Below are 15,136 nucleotides of genomic sequence, written 5' to 3'. Positions count from 1 at the left end.
AGCAGCAGTTTGAACGAGCGCAAGAAACCTGCACGCGGCACCAGCACTTCCGCCTGTCACTTTCACAATAAATATTTTTTCGCCTGCAGCTTTACTCTGGAAATATCCGCTTGAAAATAGATTGCGAGTTAAAACGTCGGATACGCCTACAATTAGATTAAATAAAATTGCTGAGACGCTGCTTTGATGCCTTGATAAATTGTGAGTTTGATCTGCGTTTTTACAAAGGAGATAAAAGGTTGATGTCTTGTGATCCCAGCAGCCAAAACTGCACCAGCGGAAGTCTTATGTTGAAAGGACGGCAGACGTGTTCAGAACGCACTGACGCAGCTGTTTAACTTCACAGCAAAGCCACCGCGCTCGGATGGTGCGCCCGCATCCTGACTGACAGGCTCCTGCAGCCAATCACATAATGCGATTTACATTGGCATCAGGGTGGATTAACCAATGTCAATATGCTTTAAGCTGCAAGTAGACCTATATGTTCAGTTTAGTGTTGTTTTCATTTGAAGGGACAATGCAAAGAGATAATAAAATCATAAATGACAGTGAGGCAGATTATAGCTAAATACAATACTAAAGCAGTCCCTATATATGACAAAAACAATAATAGACCTATATTGAAATATAAAATGATATAGGATTGTCCATCTGTTGTCTTCAGGGATCTATTCTGAATTATTTTGGCGTGTTTTTAATATTGTGGTGTGGTCTTCTAGCGGGGACACTTCTGGAATATCTCACATCTATAAAAATAAAAAAAATTAAAAAAAAAGGCTGTAAACAAAAGGGGGATGTTTGATGAAATTATGTATTTAATTAGTTTCAGAAGGAGACTGTGAGGGCAGTAATTTTAATTGGCCTTGGTTGGTGGAGAGGAGTTGTGTGGGGTCTTGTAGGAGCCAAACCCAGGAATGGAACAAGTCCAGAGCAGAGTTTGAAGTCTCTGAACCTACAAGACAAAAAATTTGAATGAATTGGTCAGAGTAGAGCCACTGCTCCTCCACATGGAGAGGAGGTTCGGGCATCTGTCCCGGATGCCTCCTGGGCGCCTCCCTCACTATGTCTCTCGGCTGGTCTGGGAACGCCTCGGGATCCCCCCGCACGAGTTGGAGGAAGTGTCTGGGGAGGGGGGAAGTCTGGGAGTCCCTACTTCGACTGCTGCCCCCGCGACCTGGCCCACGATAAGCGGAAGAAGATGAATGGATGGATGGTCACACAGTGTCACAAATGTGTGAATTGAAATATTTCTAGAAAGAATAATGATTGTTAATCTTGATGTATTGTACCAATGCCTGAATACATCCCTAACCCTAACTATTTTTATTTACTTAAAATGTCATGATGTGACACTTTTGTGATGTGATTATTGAATGGAAATGTTAAAGGAGCACAGAGGTAAGTACATAAATGTATCTTGAGGGTGATTTATTTCCTTATGGTATAAAAATCATTATTGAATATCAAGTTTTTTTCCCTAGTATTGAAATCAAGTTTCTGTCAAGTTTCTGTCATGGCTCAATCTCAATCCTGTTTGTTTTTTTTAGTACTCCACTAGTGTAACGGTTGTTAAATTACAGAATAAATTGTACATTAACAGGAAGAAGTAACACTATGGTTATTTTAAAATATGATATATATTTTAAATTAAGCGATGATGTAGTAGTCTTTAAAAAAAAAAAAAGCACAACACAACAGCAAGTATATTTTATAAAACTCAGATAGTACAGCCTGAGTTGGAGTGACCCGGGAGAGGCACACGTCCCACAGACAGTGTCCCACAGACAGTGTCCAGGGCCGGGAGAGAGAACTCCACACACAGCAAAGAAAAAACACATTTGAAATCAGAAAATGTTTATAATGCGGGTATGTAAAACTATTAGACCTAATCATAAAGAGCAATTTGAACTATCAAAAAACCAAGAAGCAAGAGAAGAAATGCAATTTGCAGGGTATCAGTGTTGAAGTAAAACCATATATTTGAATGTAATATTGACGTTAGACTAGGTGGGTATTTATTGTAAATACAGTGCAAAGATGAATAGGCTTAGAGAAGACATAAGGCATAGTTTTTATTTTATTGTATTCATAGTGACACTCCCTAAAACTATGCTAGTATTAACATAGTTCTCCCGTCCGTAGAAAAGGGGGAACATAGGTACCAGGAACATAGGTACCGGGGAACATAGGTACCAGGGTACCGGTTTTGGGCATATTCATGGAGTTCAATGTGTTTACTTATTTAATACTGATAGTTTTCTTAAGAAAAAGGTAGAAATAAATAGGCCTGTGTATTAAAGATTTCCATGAACCGGTAGCCTGTAAACTGTGTAAACTGTATTATGCTCTTCAAGTTATAGATAAAGGCTACAGATGAATCATGCTTGGCCTACTATGATAAAGAGAGTAACCAAACTATAGCCATTTTAAGCAATGTCTGGTCTTTGTAAACACTGTGACTTAGACTAGACTTAGACACTAAAAGTGTAAAGAAAACAATGCTAATTAGGCCTGCAGAAGGATGTTTATTAATGATTTGGCCCCTTGTTGCCTCACTGTGGATTATCTTCTGGTTTATAACTCAAATGTTATGGATATTGTTCTTCATAATAGACTGTACTGAATTAAAATAAGCTCTGTGTCTTTGAAAAGTTACTATTAAGCCCGATTTAGGCAGACAAACGAAATTAACTCTGAACTGTAACTGAATTTATATGTAGCTCAACAGCACCCCCTTATGTTTCAATTTAGTCAGTACACTCGTGTAAATAAAGAAAACATTACTTTTACCTCCAATTTCTAAACGTATACAATAAATCAAATTAAAAAGATGTCATGATGTCCCAACATACAATCATACTTGTACACTTTATTACCATAGATTCACTTTATTTTTTATTTAGTAATGGCCAACAAAATCACGAGTATCTTTTGTTACATTAATCAATTTTAAATAAAATAGATTTAATTAAAATACCAAACCATCGGGGAAATACAAATTTTAAATAATTTGTTATCAAGAGGATATGTCTTTGATCAAAGGAAATGACCAGGTGCTCCATAAGTTAGCTGCTGGTCTTTTTTAGACTCACACAATTAGTTTAGCTTAGGAGTATATATTTTGACAATAGATCTCAGTGTCACTTGGACATAGTTTTTGCCATCAGAAACATTCTCAGGGGTAAAATATCCTCCACCCATTCGCCATCAGAGTCCAGCATTCTCTGCCACAAATTGGCTTCACTTGTTGTCGAATCCATCCAGTTCACACCTACTCCATAACTCTTCCCTGGACACAGAAAAACAAAGGTGTAATGTGAAAAACAATTAATTTTTGATGCACATATTTCCATCTTGGCTTCTATCATGTGGGCTTATGGGCTTTTAATTCTTTTACATTGTCACCAAACCAAAAAGCCAAGGCATCTACAGTGCATACATACAGTAGATGACCCTACATACTCACCATTAAATACTAGGTTGTGTTCAAGTGTAACTATAAATGTAATTCTTATTTCAAGTCTGACAGCAGCCCACCTGTCCCCAGGCCAAGTCGGACCCCGCCGATGTAGTGGTTATTTAGCCTGTCATGGTCCCACACGGTGAGCTCTGCGCAGGCCTCTCTCAGGTCCTCAGGTCTGAAGCCATCATAGACCATGGTGTGGTTAAACATGGGGTTGGCTGTCCTCTTCACAACACGAGTCTTCTGTCGGCTCTTCCTGCTGGTGTCCGGTAGAACAGTACTGCAAAACACACAGCACACCCTTTTCCGCTAAAGCATTTCAAGTATTTTTATAGTACCGGGTATATGGAATCGTTGCTCTTTTTATTTAACTTTAACTTCTTGACAAGTTATATAAACAAAGCCCTGAACACGTGCAATACAGATTTAACCATGCGCAATACTGTCATATTCATGTGTAATATTGAATTAACCATGTGCAATAATCATATTCATGTGCAATTACTGTTGTACTCACAAGCAATTAAGGCCATATTCATGTGCATACAACTGATGTAAATAGACTACAAATAGTAAATAGAGTGTTTTGTTTACTTACTTACCATTAGTATTAGTATTAGTATCATTATTATTTTTATTTTACATTATTATTATTTTTATTTTATTATTATTTAATTTTTATCTTTTTATTTAATTTAATTAAATTTATTTATTCTTTTTTCTCCATTCCCTATTAAGATATGAGAGGAGTTTTGTTAAGAGTTTTTTGTTTTGTAAGAGATCTTCTATTAAGAGTGTTTTTTTTTTAAACTTCCTATTATGTTATCTGTCCTTTCCCTCTGCATCTACTGCGTTGTAACACCAAAATTTCCCCATGTGTGGACAATACAGGCTATCTTATCTTATCTTAAATAGTATATATCTAACGATTTCAGACCGCCAGACTATACTGTATGCTGACAAAGGGCAGATACAAGGCTTTGTGATTAGATAGGGCTTAAATTTACATTTCCTCTTGATTTAATATGCATTAGAAATATCATTCAATACAACACAAAAAGGTTCAGTGTTTTACCATTTCACAAAAGGGTCGATGATGACTCCTCTGATCGGTGGAAGATTCTTGCAGTCCTTCACCCAGATCTGTACTTCTCCCGTTTCGTTCTTGGATGTTCTTTTACCTATCGATGCAATAAGCCAAAAATAAATCATACATGTCAAACCAAACTCATAGCAATGATGTTGTGCTCACTAGGAGATGTCTGGGGCAGGAATCGCAGTGCAACTCTCATTTGTCCTCCGCTGTCCATCGAGAGAGTGGTGGAGGGAGTCGATGAGAGACCTGAGGAGGTTGTCTATAGAAGAAAATATATAGATTATTATAGAGAAATTTCACAATTAAAACGATAAATTGAGCCGTTACCCTGGCTTTTAATGCATATTCATTGATCTGAGCATTATTGAAGTCCCACTGTGACAAATCTAAATCCACCTCGCCGAGGAAACTGTTGCGCCTGAAAGTGTCATTGTGCCAAACAGACACGTTCAAGTGCTGGGATTTTAATACTTCCAGCAATATTTTAAACTGCAAAATATAATTATATTAGAGAACGGATATAATAAAAACAACCAATGTGCTTTGTAAAAAAAGATTTAAAAAAATACCCGAAGGATTTCATTGTAGGTGGGGTTTACCGTCTTCTTCTTGATGACAGTTTTTCTCTTTCCCAGTTTAGTTTTATCAGGAAGGAGGTAACATTTGACATATCTAAAATACAATAACAACTCATTCATATACGTTTTACCATGATCACATTGTTATTATGGCGTGCACTTACGGGTCAGAGCGACTCTTCTTAGTATCCCCTATTGCCAGATCGCTGCAGAGCACGACAAAGATCTGGAACTCGCCCAGCTTTTGGATGTAGTTGACGGCAAACTGAATGGTGCCCTGTACGTCGATATCTCCCAGGTCAGCGTGGTATACACTTGTCATGCTTCCGCTGACCTGCACGTAAATAACAGTCACTTTATTAGCATAATCAGTTTATTATTTATTATCCTGAGCAATGACATACAGAGGACATCGACGCCATGCCAGAGGACAGGCTTATGTTGGATGTGGAGCTGCCAGTGTTTCTCCTCCAGTTCAGATTGTTCTCAAACGGACTGTCGCTGTCGGTCTGAAGAAAGAGAGCAAGAGAAATGTTTATTATAATCCTGATTTACGCCGTATACTGTGCGATATTATGAATCACTACTGTACTATGCATACTTCGTCCAGCTGAAAGGCCGGCACCGATGCACTTGATTTCCTCGAGGTGGCAAAAGAGGTGGCAGACGGTATTTCTGAAACTGAAAATACAGTGACAGTGGGACAAAATGTGTGATGTTGTTTATGTCGTGTTTACCATCATCCACACTTCTGTTTACTTGTTCTTTTTCTTCCCCTGCGAGGAAACAGGAAAACATAAATGTGTTGTTGGAATGCACCGAACGGCCCGAGATGAACGCGACAGAGTTCTGTTGTTACTTGTCGAGGACGTGAGGTTTTCCAGACTTTTGGAGGAAGACATCTTAGCAGATAATCGCTTCAGAGGAGACATGACCAGACCAGACTTTTCATCATAACCTGCCAGAAATACAAAAGAGTCCTGCAGTGGAAACTCTATTGACATATACAAAATGTAGACTTAGAGACCAGACAGACTCATCTCTGACTAGATGTGGCTATGAAAAGTGAACCTACATCTTTGAAATGAAATAAACTGTTTATCTAGTTATGCAATTGTATTTCATTATGTTTCCTGTAAAGCACTTTGCTCTTATCGGTGTTGTTGTAAAGTGCTTTATACTGATAGATTGTCATATAAAATGTGTAAGTAACCTCTAGATATCGCAAATCAAATGAATCATTAATAAAATTAATGATTCATTCATATAGAAAGTAGTAATAGTCAGGAAGCTACAAGATCAAACTGGTTTTAAAAGAAAGCAGTGAAATTTTCTGAATTTGTTTGTCTACTAAAACCATCCACAATTTTTACACCATTAGAAAAAATAAAAATTGTTACATTTAATTGGTGAATTAGTACTATCTATCTAAATTAGAACATCAGGTTTGTCATTACATTTTCTGTTTCCTCTAGGCATGATTCCTTTAAACCATCATCATTTCTCAATCAACGGGAAAGGGAGCGGGGAGAGGAATGAAAATCTCACTGCCTGCACTTGCCCGAGACAGAGACCACGCCTGTGTGGCTGTGTCGTCACTGGCGTCCTTAACCTTCTCGATCCAGGAGCTGACTCTGGGGTCCTGGTTACCCACAATCTCTCTGAAGGGGCTTTGGGGTCTGTCGAGCGCATCAACACCTTCTGTGTCTACGTTCTGAAATGGGGGGAGACGGGCGTGTTCATGTGGGCCTAGGTAGTGTTCATAATCTAGAGGCACGACAGATCTTGCAAGTGGAGATCCGCGCTTAGTCTCACTATTTTCCAGGTTACTCTTTGCTTCATGAGATGGACTTTTCTTCTGTCTTGACGCCGGAGTTGGCTTCACCGTCTGCTCTTCTAAATCTATGACGATTGGAAAGGTTTTCAATGGTGACGCAGGCCTAGATCCTTCAGGACTGGCAGATTCTCTTGGTAGCACCCTTGGGTGACATGTTTTGGACGGACTGCGCCTCACTTCATCCTCTTTAGATCTTTGTGTTGGAGATTTGCCTGGACTATGTGGTGCTTCTTTTACATTTGAGCCTTCTCTAAGTCGCTTAAATACATCAAGGCCACTTTTTGACGGTGATCTCTCCACACTCTGGCTCACAAACCCTTTGTCGTTCACTTTGGCTGATTTAATAGTACTATTCTTAGTAGGAGACATTTGAATTGGATCTTGCTTCTTCAGGCTGTCTGAAGTCTTTAAGGGAGAAGCAACAGAGGGAACTATGCTTGAGTGTACCGGACTACAAGGAGCACTAGTCCTTCCCCCTGAGCACTCCTCCCAGAAGTTCTTCAGTTCGCCTACATTTGCTGGTCTATCACATTGTGGAATATAAGATAACTGTCTTGGGAGGACCACTGGGGACGACTTTGATTTGGGTTCACATATCTGTGTCTCTGGTATCGAGCATATAATGGAGTCTTCATTGTCTTCATAAATTAGAACAGGGAACGCCCTGTAGGTGCCGTCTTCATTGGAACCTGCCAGCGGCTGTTTACTTTGAGAATATCCATCACTTTCCTCAACATTTTCAGCATCCTTTGGACTTTTTGAGTCTAGTATTTCTGTATGTAGTTTTGCTTGAATATTTTGTGAGGATTCAGTTTTTGCCACAGCAGTGTCTTCATGCAGTTTTACTTCTCTGGTGCATATCCTTTTTGAACAGTCGTTTTGCTTCTCCATTGATGTGTTCAAGTCAGCTGTGCTTTCTGGACACTCTGCTTCTTTATCCTCCACTGTAGGTGATGGAGCTCCTATGGAGGACATTGTTTCGCCTGCTTTTTCTTGTAAAATGGATTTCTCCTCATTTTCACTCTGCACTTCATTCTGCTTCTTTTCTTCAGTATTTTTGGCCTTATCTCTTTTGAAAAATCCCAAAAGCCTCTGTTTAGGCGATGGGGAAACAGCGTGAGAGAGTTTTTTGGAGCCTTCATTGGTCACTTGCTTTTCAGTGGGCTCCTCCTCGGGCTGCGTCTCCACATGGACAGGCTTACCTGACTCCTGAGTGTCTGAACTGAGAGAGGACACTGGCCTTTGGGCCTCATCTGTCTCTGGCTGATCTGCAAAACAACATTTTCAACATTAAATATTTAAATATAATGTCTTATCATCTGCTGTGGGTTTATTTTGGCAATGAAAAGGGAATCACAGTGGCTAGTATAAAACATCTCCTCAAAGTTGTATTTTGATTCCAACTTTGATCCTGTACTTAGTTACAATTACTGTAATTGAAAAATGTAAACACATAGGATTCTAAAATGTTACTTTTGAAAAATAAAAATATAACTATCCACTGCTTGTATAAATGTGATTACCAGGGGAAAATCAGAAATATATATATATAATATATATATATATATATATATATAATATATATAATATATATATATATATATATATATATATATATATATATATATATTATATATATATATATATATCAAACATAACTCTAACTCGTCTTAATGTCTCTGCACACTCTTCACCCTCATTCCACATTTACATCTCTTCTGTCCAATAAACTGCGCTTGGAAATGAGAATAAAAATTAGCAGAAAAACAAGCAAGTCAAGTTACCATTAGTTACATCTTGTTCTCTGCCATCTTGCAATCCCACCTCACTGTCAGTTGATTTGACTTCGGACTGGTTTAGTCCATCCTCTGCACTCGTGTTGTCCTGTCCATCGCTTCTGCCCTCTTCTTCCAGCAGGTCGTGTTCTCCAAGCTCTTTCCCGTCCTGCCTCCTCACACTGCTGCCCCTGAGCGCTGAACTGAACCTCACCTGCTTCCTGTCTGCCCATGGATCTGTAGGAGACTCCGCTCTGAGTGAACTCTGGGGGTCCGACGCTGCTGAATCCAACAGGTTCTTTAGGATGCCTCTTGGAACAACGCAGTTACAGTCGTCTTCTGCGTCTTCATCGTCATCATTTGTGAGACTGGGAATGTTTTCTTCGTGTACCAGTCCGAGAGCTGATTTATGTGAAATGGGGAAAACTGGATCCAGATTTTGGAGAGCGCCGTAAGGACTGATAAGATCCGTTGATAAGATATACACTAAAAGAAAGACAGTGAAGGTGCAATGTTATTCAGGAGTAACACATCAATGCTATCATATCTATGCATGTCAAGGTATATTAGTTATAGAGTCATCCACAAAAGCTCCATGTGAAACCCAATGGCCACAAGTCATGCAGTAAAGATTAAGCGTTGGAATGTAATCCTTGGCCTTGTGTGTTTGGGCTTAGTTCACGTTAACAAGCTCTGAGAAAGTTCCCTTCTCTCCATCACGTTAAATGTTTCAGGCAATTATAAATCATGGACAAGTTCTACACTGTTTTTCTGATTGTCAGGTTCATTTACATTTATAAATAACCTACGGGAAGTAAAAGGAAGTATAACATCTTGTGCTTGGTAATGGGACCTGACAGTTGGCTAAATTATTAATAGTTAGTTGTTATTTTGATTACTCCGAGCAATGTTAAACTCTAAAAATACATAACAGCCATATGGAAATCTAGCAGTTAAAGATACATCTCCATTCAAAGAAAAGCCTCACCTCTCAAGAAGTTTAGAAATGACAAGCCAGGACAAGCATCCGACAAACACGAAAAACCCTCATACCAACAACAAGCACAAGCACTGAGAACGTAAGCAAGGGAACAAGAAAAATATGACACTTACACTTATTATTACGGCTCGATCGAGTAATGTCCTCATTTGAAACATGACATTTTTGTTCATTAAAAGCAAGTCAAAAATGTGGGCATGTACTGTATGTAACAGGATATGTGCTTCGACCTACCATCAGTGTGTGAAAAGAGCGATTGTGGTGTTTGTGATGAGTGGTCAGCCTCATCTGGCTCAGTGTTGAAGGGATTTGTTCTCTGCCAAAAAGAAAAATAATAATAATAATGTGTGTGTTTTTTTAAATACAAAACAAAAATGGCATCTTACTTTTGTGGGTGACAGTGGTTTGGAGGTCCCGTGTTCATATAGGCTTTGGACTTGATCCCTATAAGAAATAACATTAAGAATCTATAAGGAATGGATAATGAAAGGATATGGGTCAAATTAAGACATTTTCATCTGGTGAACATTATCGTTAAACTCACATTAAAAGGTGCCAAAGATAAAATTCAACATATCAATTTGAAACCGTGAGCCGAACCCGTTAAAGCTGGTGATAAACATTCCAATAACAAACACATTATTTACTACAATTCTGAATGATCTCACAACTGAATATAGCAATCCAGCACCAAACCAGTAAACAATAGGCTTTTATCCACGTTTCATGATATGGAACATAGAATATCTAACGTCTAAGTGTCCATATTTGTGTGTAGTTTACCAGGTGTTGCAGTGCGGTGTGAGTGGCTCCTGTAACAGTCCAGAGAGAACAGCCGGCACGAACACATCCTTATTCTCACTGCTCACAAAACTGGCTCTCTCAGGCACAATCTGCGAGAGCTCCACTGCAACAAGTCACAGGTCAAAACTAAAAGACTGCGACAGCGTTCACGGGTCATACGGGAACAGACAGACCCGTCAAACTAATTAAATTGCTCCACTGTAATATTACCTTGTATATTTGGGACCATATAACTACCAATTATACACCATTTTCACTTATAATCACATTTACTATAACCATTTGCGCTAATACATAACTTGTAAGTCACTTTTCTGGTGTGGGGTCCACCCTTGTAACTTAGCATTGAAGCGCTACTTGCTTGTCTCCATGGAGATAGATAAGGTGGCAGACCCTCCACCAGAAAAGTCACACCTTTAGGAATACATTTGAGTTAAATTAGCGTCTCCACGTGCTCTTGGTTATGACTTTAGTAACTCTTTCTCGTGACATAAACACTTACAAATAGTCATGGGTTTAAGCATGTGTTTCATGGAGGCCCGTATGATGTCAGAGCCGTGGATTCGCTCCTGGTGCCGGAGCTGCTTGGTCTCATAAAACCATTCTCCTGACAGGTACTTTAGCTGCCCTTTGTCCAACGAGATCTTCTGCAGCTTCCTGTGTCAAGACAAGAACACGCATGACTCTAATTCGAGTGGAACGAATGATGTTTTTCCTATGTTAAACTGACTGAACGCGCTGCTCCTCGGCCTTCTTCAGCTCGGCATCTCTCTTCAGAACAGCCAAGATGATCTCCTGCTCCTGCTCGGTCAGGAAGCTCAGGTCAATCATGGTGTCCAGAGTTTGGATTCCCGTTCACAGTGGCGTTTTAAAAAGGCATCTCGAGCTAGACTTCACTGGGTCAGCCATGTGTAATCTATGATAGTTGAAGTCTGTCAGCAGGACCGCTCGTCACAGCTTTGGTTCGGCACCGACATCTTGGAATCTGAAAAATACAGTGCATTGTGAAGATGGGGGAAATGTTTTCTGTTGTTATATATCGACCTATTGGACCACATAGACTAGAACTTTGGTGTTTTGATCACAGCAAACCAGCAACACACATAAGATTTGCAGTTTTGGAGATGCCTGTACGGACTTGTTAAGCTTTTAAATATATTTCTTGCATTAATCCGACCAAAATTCAAAAAAATGTAAGTGTCTGCGGCTGCTAGCCACTAACTGAAGGTAGATGTGTTTGATATTCCACTCTAAGCAAGACAGTTCATTACCTAATGTGGATATTTCATGTTTTACAAATGAATTTGTCCGTCTCTTTAACAGTAACTAAAAGTGTAAGTTACATTCTTTTCAAAGGTAAGGCCTAAAATGTGCCAACAAATCCATAAAAAGCAGAACAAATTCACTTGCCTTGACACGTTTTGGTGACAGGCTGCTGGATATCTGCTCCTTCCTGATACAAACAAAGACAATTAAGTCACAAAATCAATGCTGATTTAGAACAATAATCTTCCTTCATGAGAAAACCTGAGGAAATCTGAGCATTTCTGTACAAATATTCCTTATGTAATAAGTCTTCTCTCAAATCTAAACCACAAATAGCATCTACAGAATTCCAAAGTAATCCATGTTGTGAAAGTAAGTAGTAACCACCTCTCACTGAAGGGAAAGGCTTTTGGCGACACAGTATATGGTATTATTTCCTCACAGGGGTCACAGACGTTATGTATTGTACCAACACCAAGAATGCTGCATGTCCTGTTTGCAAAGGGAAACGTCTACAAGTTCATGAAAGATGTGTTTCCTTGTCCTGGCTGGGCACAACTGTACAATCTGTTTTAACTGCCTGTTCTGACTGCATGAACATGTTGCCAACTCTCAACATCTTTCTCGGGTCAGATCTGTGGAGAGGCGAGCAGATTTTTCTAGCAATAAAAACAAGTGAAAGACAACAAATGCAAGCTTAATGCCACTGTGGAACATTCCAGGCAAAGCAATAACATCTACAGGGAGACCACAGCATTTAGCCAGACCCTCCACAAGAAATGTTACATAGTGCACCTTTAACTTCAAACTACTTCATTGGTCAATTAAAGTGAGCTCACACACCACTTGCATAACCACAAATTACCAAGCAATCTGCAATATTATTAGCAATCTACAAATGCAAAATATTTCATGATAATTGTGCTAATTCAAAAGGCATTTTTTGTTACATTTGTAGGTTCCATGGCCACTCGATGCGATAGATGCTGAAAATAAAGAAGAATTGAAGTAATAGTGTCTCATCTCACTTCACATAGGAACTATTTTCTTCGGCAGGACAAAGAGTTCGTGGTGCGTTTACTGTCCCTGAGCATATCTCCAGGTGAAGTGAGTGAAGTTTCCTTACCTCAAACGTGTAAAAGAAGAGAGGAACGTGCCCGGTGTCTGAGTCCTGTCATGATCCCGGTGTGGGACCTGGAACTGGACCAGGACCTGGGCCGGTCCCGCTGCAGGTGGTGGGCGGAGCCACACGCGGCACGAGGAAAGGATTTGGGGGAAAACATTAGAAATAAGTCGCCACGTGTTTTGCATCCTTTTTACGCATCACATTTCAGGCTAGAAGTACAAATAACGAGAGCTATAATTTAGGTAGAACAAAGCTAAACATAAAAGGGGATAAACATAAATGATATTGTCTAAGAACTGAGGACGAAGGGAACATTAGCAAACTCAAACTGACCGATCTGGAGTCAGACAGTTTCACCACCAGTATTTTTCCCCCATCGACTACTTCAACTTAATTTCAAGTATAAACTGAGTCCAATTGTCTGTTTTATCCATAAGTTGTAAGTCATTCACCTCCTTTTGCTATTTCTGTAACTCCTACTGGACACCACCAGGGGGCAGACGCGCTTCACAGGCCAGGGGTTCTCAAACTTTTTAAGGTCAATGACCCTCTATCTGAGAGAAAAGTTCCCAAGGACCCCCTATCTGAGAGAAAAGTTACCAAGGACCCCCTATCTGAGAGAAAAGTTCCCAAGGACCCCCTATCTGAGAGAAAAGTTACCAAGGACCCCCTATCTGAGCGAAAAGTTCCCCAAGGACCCCCTATCTGAGCGAAAAGTTCCCCAAGGACCCCCTATCTGAGAGAAAAGTTACCAAGGACCCCCTATCTGAGCGAAAAGTTCCCCAAGGACCCCCTATCTGAGCGAAAAGTTCCCCAAGGACCCCCTATCTGAGAGAAAAGTTACCAAGGACCCCCTATCTGAGCGAAAAGTTCCCCAAGGACCCCCTATCTGAGCGAAAAGTTCCCCAAGGACCCCCTATCTGAGAGAAAAGTTACCAAGGACCCCCTATCTGAGCGAAAAGTTCCCCAAGGACCCCCTATCTGAGAGAAAAGTTCCCCAAGGATCTCTATCGTTTTCCACAATGGCATTGCAATAACATTTAGAAGTTAAGTCATGTTCATAACCAAATTTTGATAGAAGATTAATTCCTCATAGTCTTTCTTTCATTGGTTGGTGCATGGTGGCAGAGTGGTTAGAACTCAAGCCTAACCAGACCAATATCACATGATCTATTATGCATGTTCTCCCTGTGTTACTGTGGGTTCTTCCCAGGTTCTCCGGCTTCCTCCGTCCAAACACATGCATGTTTGTTTTTACACAGGCATTTTGCATTTGACACTGTTTGACAAGACTTGGAACATTAATATTCAGTTGGTATAACATGAAAATGCTTAAATTTTTCCTATTTTACGGTAAAAAGTACTACTTTTTGTAGCTTGAACCAACTTTGCAGGAAGCCAAAGGGCCAACAGAAATAGGTCTGAGGGACGCATTTGGCCCCCGGGCCGTGGTTTGGACATGCCTGCAGTATGTGCTTGGAATTGTAAGAAATGTTCAAGTACTTTTGTACTACATGTACTTCAAGTACTATTAAACCTCTTAACACAATTTTGGGAGGACCCCAACATATGACCCCACTTTGAGATCCACTGACTAGGCTACATGAGTGTCCACGGTGGGCAGGCTAAGCAAACATTCATCAGCAGCAACAACAACAACATCAGAATAATGAGTGTCATGTTTGAAGAAGATAATAGAATCTCATTTGATAACGGAGTCCCTGTTGTGTTCATTAGAGCAGAGCACTCCTGTGGCTGAGCTTCTTTCCCTCTGCCATTAGACTCATGAACACTTCTTAAACACTGTCTCTGTAACTAGTTTCATCACTCTCTGCACTGTTCACTTTCTGCACTACATCTTTAAATTAACTGTACATTTAGTCGACATGGTAACCCTATTTTTAAGTTATAGTAAATTTGAATTGTTTTTCTTCAACGCACGCCCTTTTTGATCTTATTTCTCTTATTTTTGGTTATTGTTCATCGTTATATCTTGCACTGAATCACCAAAACAAGTTCATGTTTGTGAATTTTGTTCATTGACCATGGCAATAAACTTTTTCTGATTCTGATTGCAGCACCTCAAGGTTCCACTGGGGGCAGTAGAGTGACCTGGTGCACAAAGTGCAGGTCTACTTATCCATCATATTCTCAAATAATATAAACATCCTCTATAAAAGCTTACTTCTTG

At 39.8% G+C, this 15,136-nt stretch overlaps 1 protein-coding gene across 2 annotated transcripts; it reads right to left on the bottom strand.

Annotated features, from left to right (window-relative positions):
* Positions 1-2,886: 2,886 nt before the first annotated feature.
* Positions 2,887-11,533, bottom strand: sytl2a (synaptotagmin-like 2a). 2 transcript variants are annotated; one of them, XM_072446834.1, is made up of 18 exons: positions 11,284-11,533; positions 11,056-11,210; positions 10,533-10,656; positions 10,136-10,193; positions 9,984-10,065; positions 8,759-9,235; positions 6,686-8,242; positions 5,997-6,095; positions 5,875-5,913; positions 5,739-5,818; positions 5,542-5,646; positions 5,302-5,471; positions 5,129-5,231; positions 4,887-5,048; positions 4,716-4,818; positions 4,539-4,644; positions 3,538-3,743; positions 2,887-3,289 (listed from the first exon to the last, which is right to left on the bottom strand). In XM_072446834.1, the coding sequence occupies exons 1-18, from the start codon at positions 11,382-11,384 to the stop codon at positions 3,141-3,143; spliced, it is 3,876 nt and encodes a 1,291-aa protein (XP_072302935.1). In that variant the 5' UTR covers positions 11,385-11,533; the 3' UTR covers positions 2,887-3,140. The 2 variants fall into 2 exon arrangements, with proteins under 2 accessions (XP_072302935.1, XP_072302934.1); XM_072446833.1 differs by lacking the exons at positions 6,686-8,242; positions 8,759-9,235 and having other exon boundaries at positions 2,894-3,289; positions 11,284-11,511.
* Positions 11,534-15,136: the final 3,603 nt, after the last annotated feature.

This window comes from Eucyclogobius newberryi, unplaced genomic scaffold (genome assembly GCF_026437365.1).
Source record: "Eucyclogobius newberryi isolate DKJ021-1_F unplaced genomic scaffold, fEucNew1.0.hap1 SCAF_15, whole genome shotgun sequence".
Classification (NCBI taxonomy): domain Eukaryota; kingdom Metazoa; phylum Chordata; class Actinopteri; order Gobiiformes; family Gobiidae; genus Eucyclogobius; species Eucyclogobius newberryi.
Note: the sequence above shows the minus strand (reverse complement) of the source record. Positions and strands in the feature narration are given on the sequence as shown.

Excerpts from the sequence above, each read along its gene's own strand:
- sytl2a (XM_072446834.1), bottom strand. The coding sequence starts at position 11,384 with ATGATTGACCTGAGCTTCCTGACCGAGCAGGAGCAGGAGATCATCTTG. Across the intron at positions 8,243-8,758 it reads AGAACAAGATGTAACTAATG|ATCAGCCAGAGACAGATGAG; the intron begins GTAACTTGACTT and ends GTTGTTTTGCAG. Across the intron at positions 5,472-5,541 it reads GCATGGCGTCGATGTCCTCT|GTCAGCGGAAGCATGACAAG; the intron begins GTATGTCATTGC and ends ATTTACGTGCAG.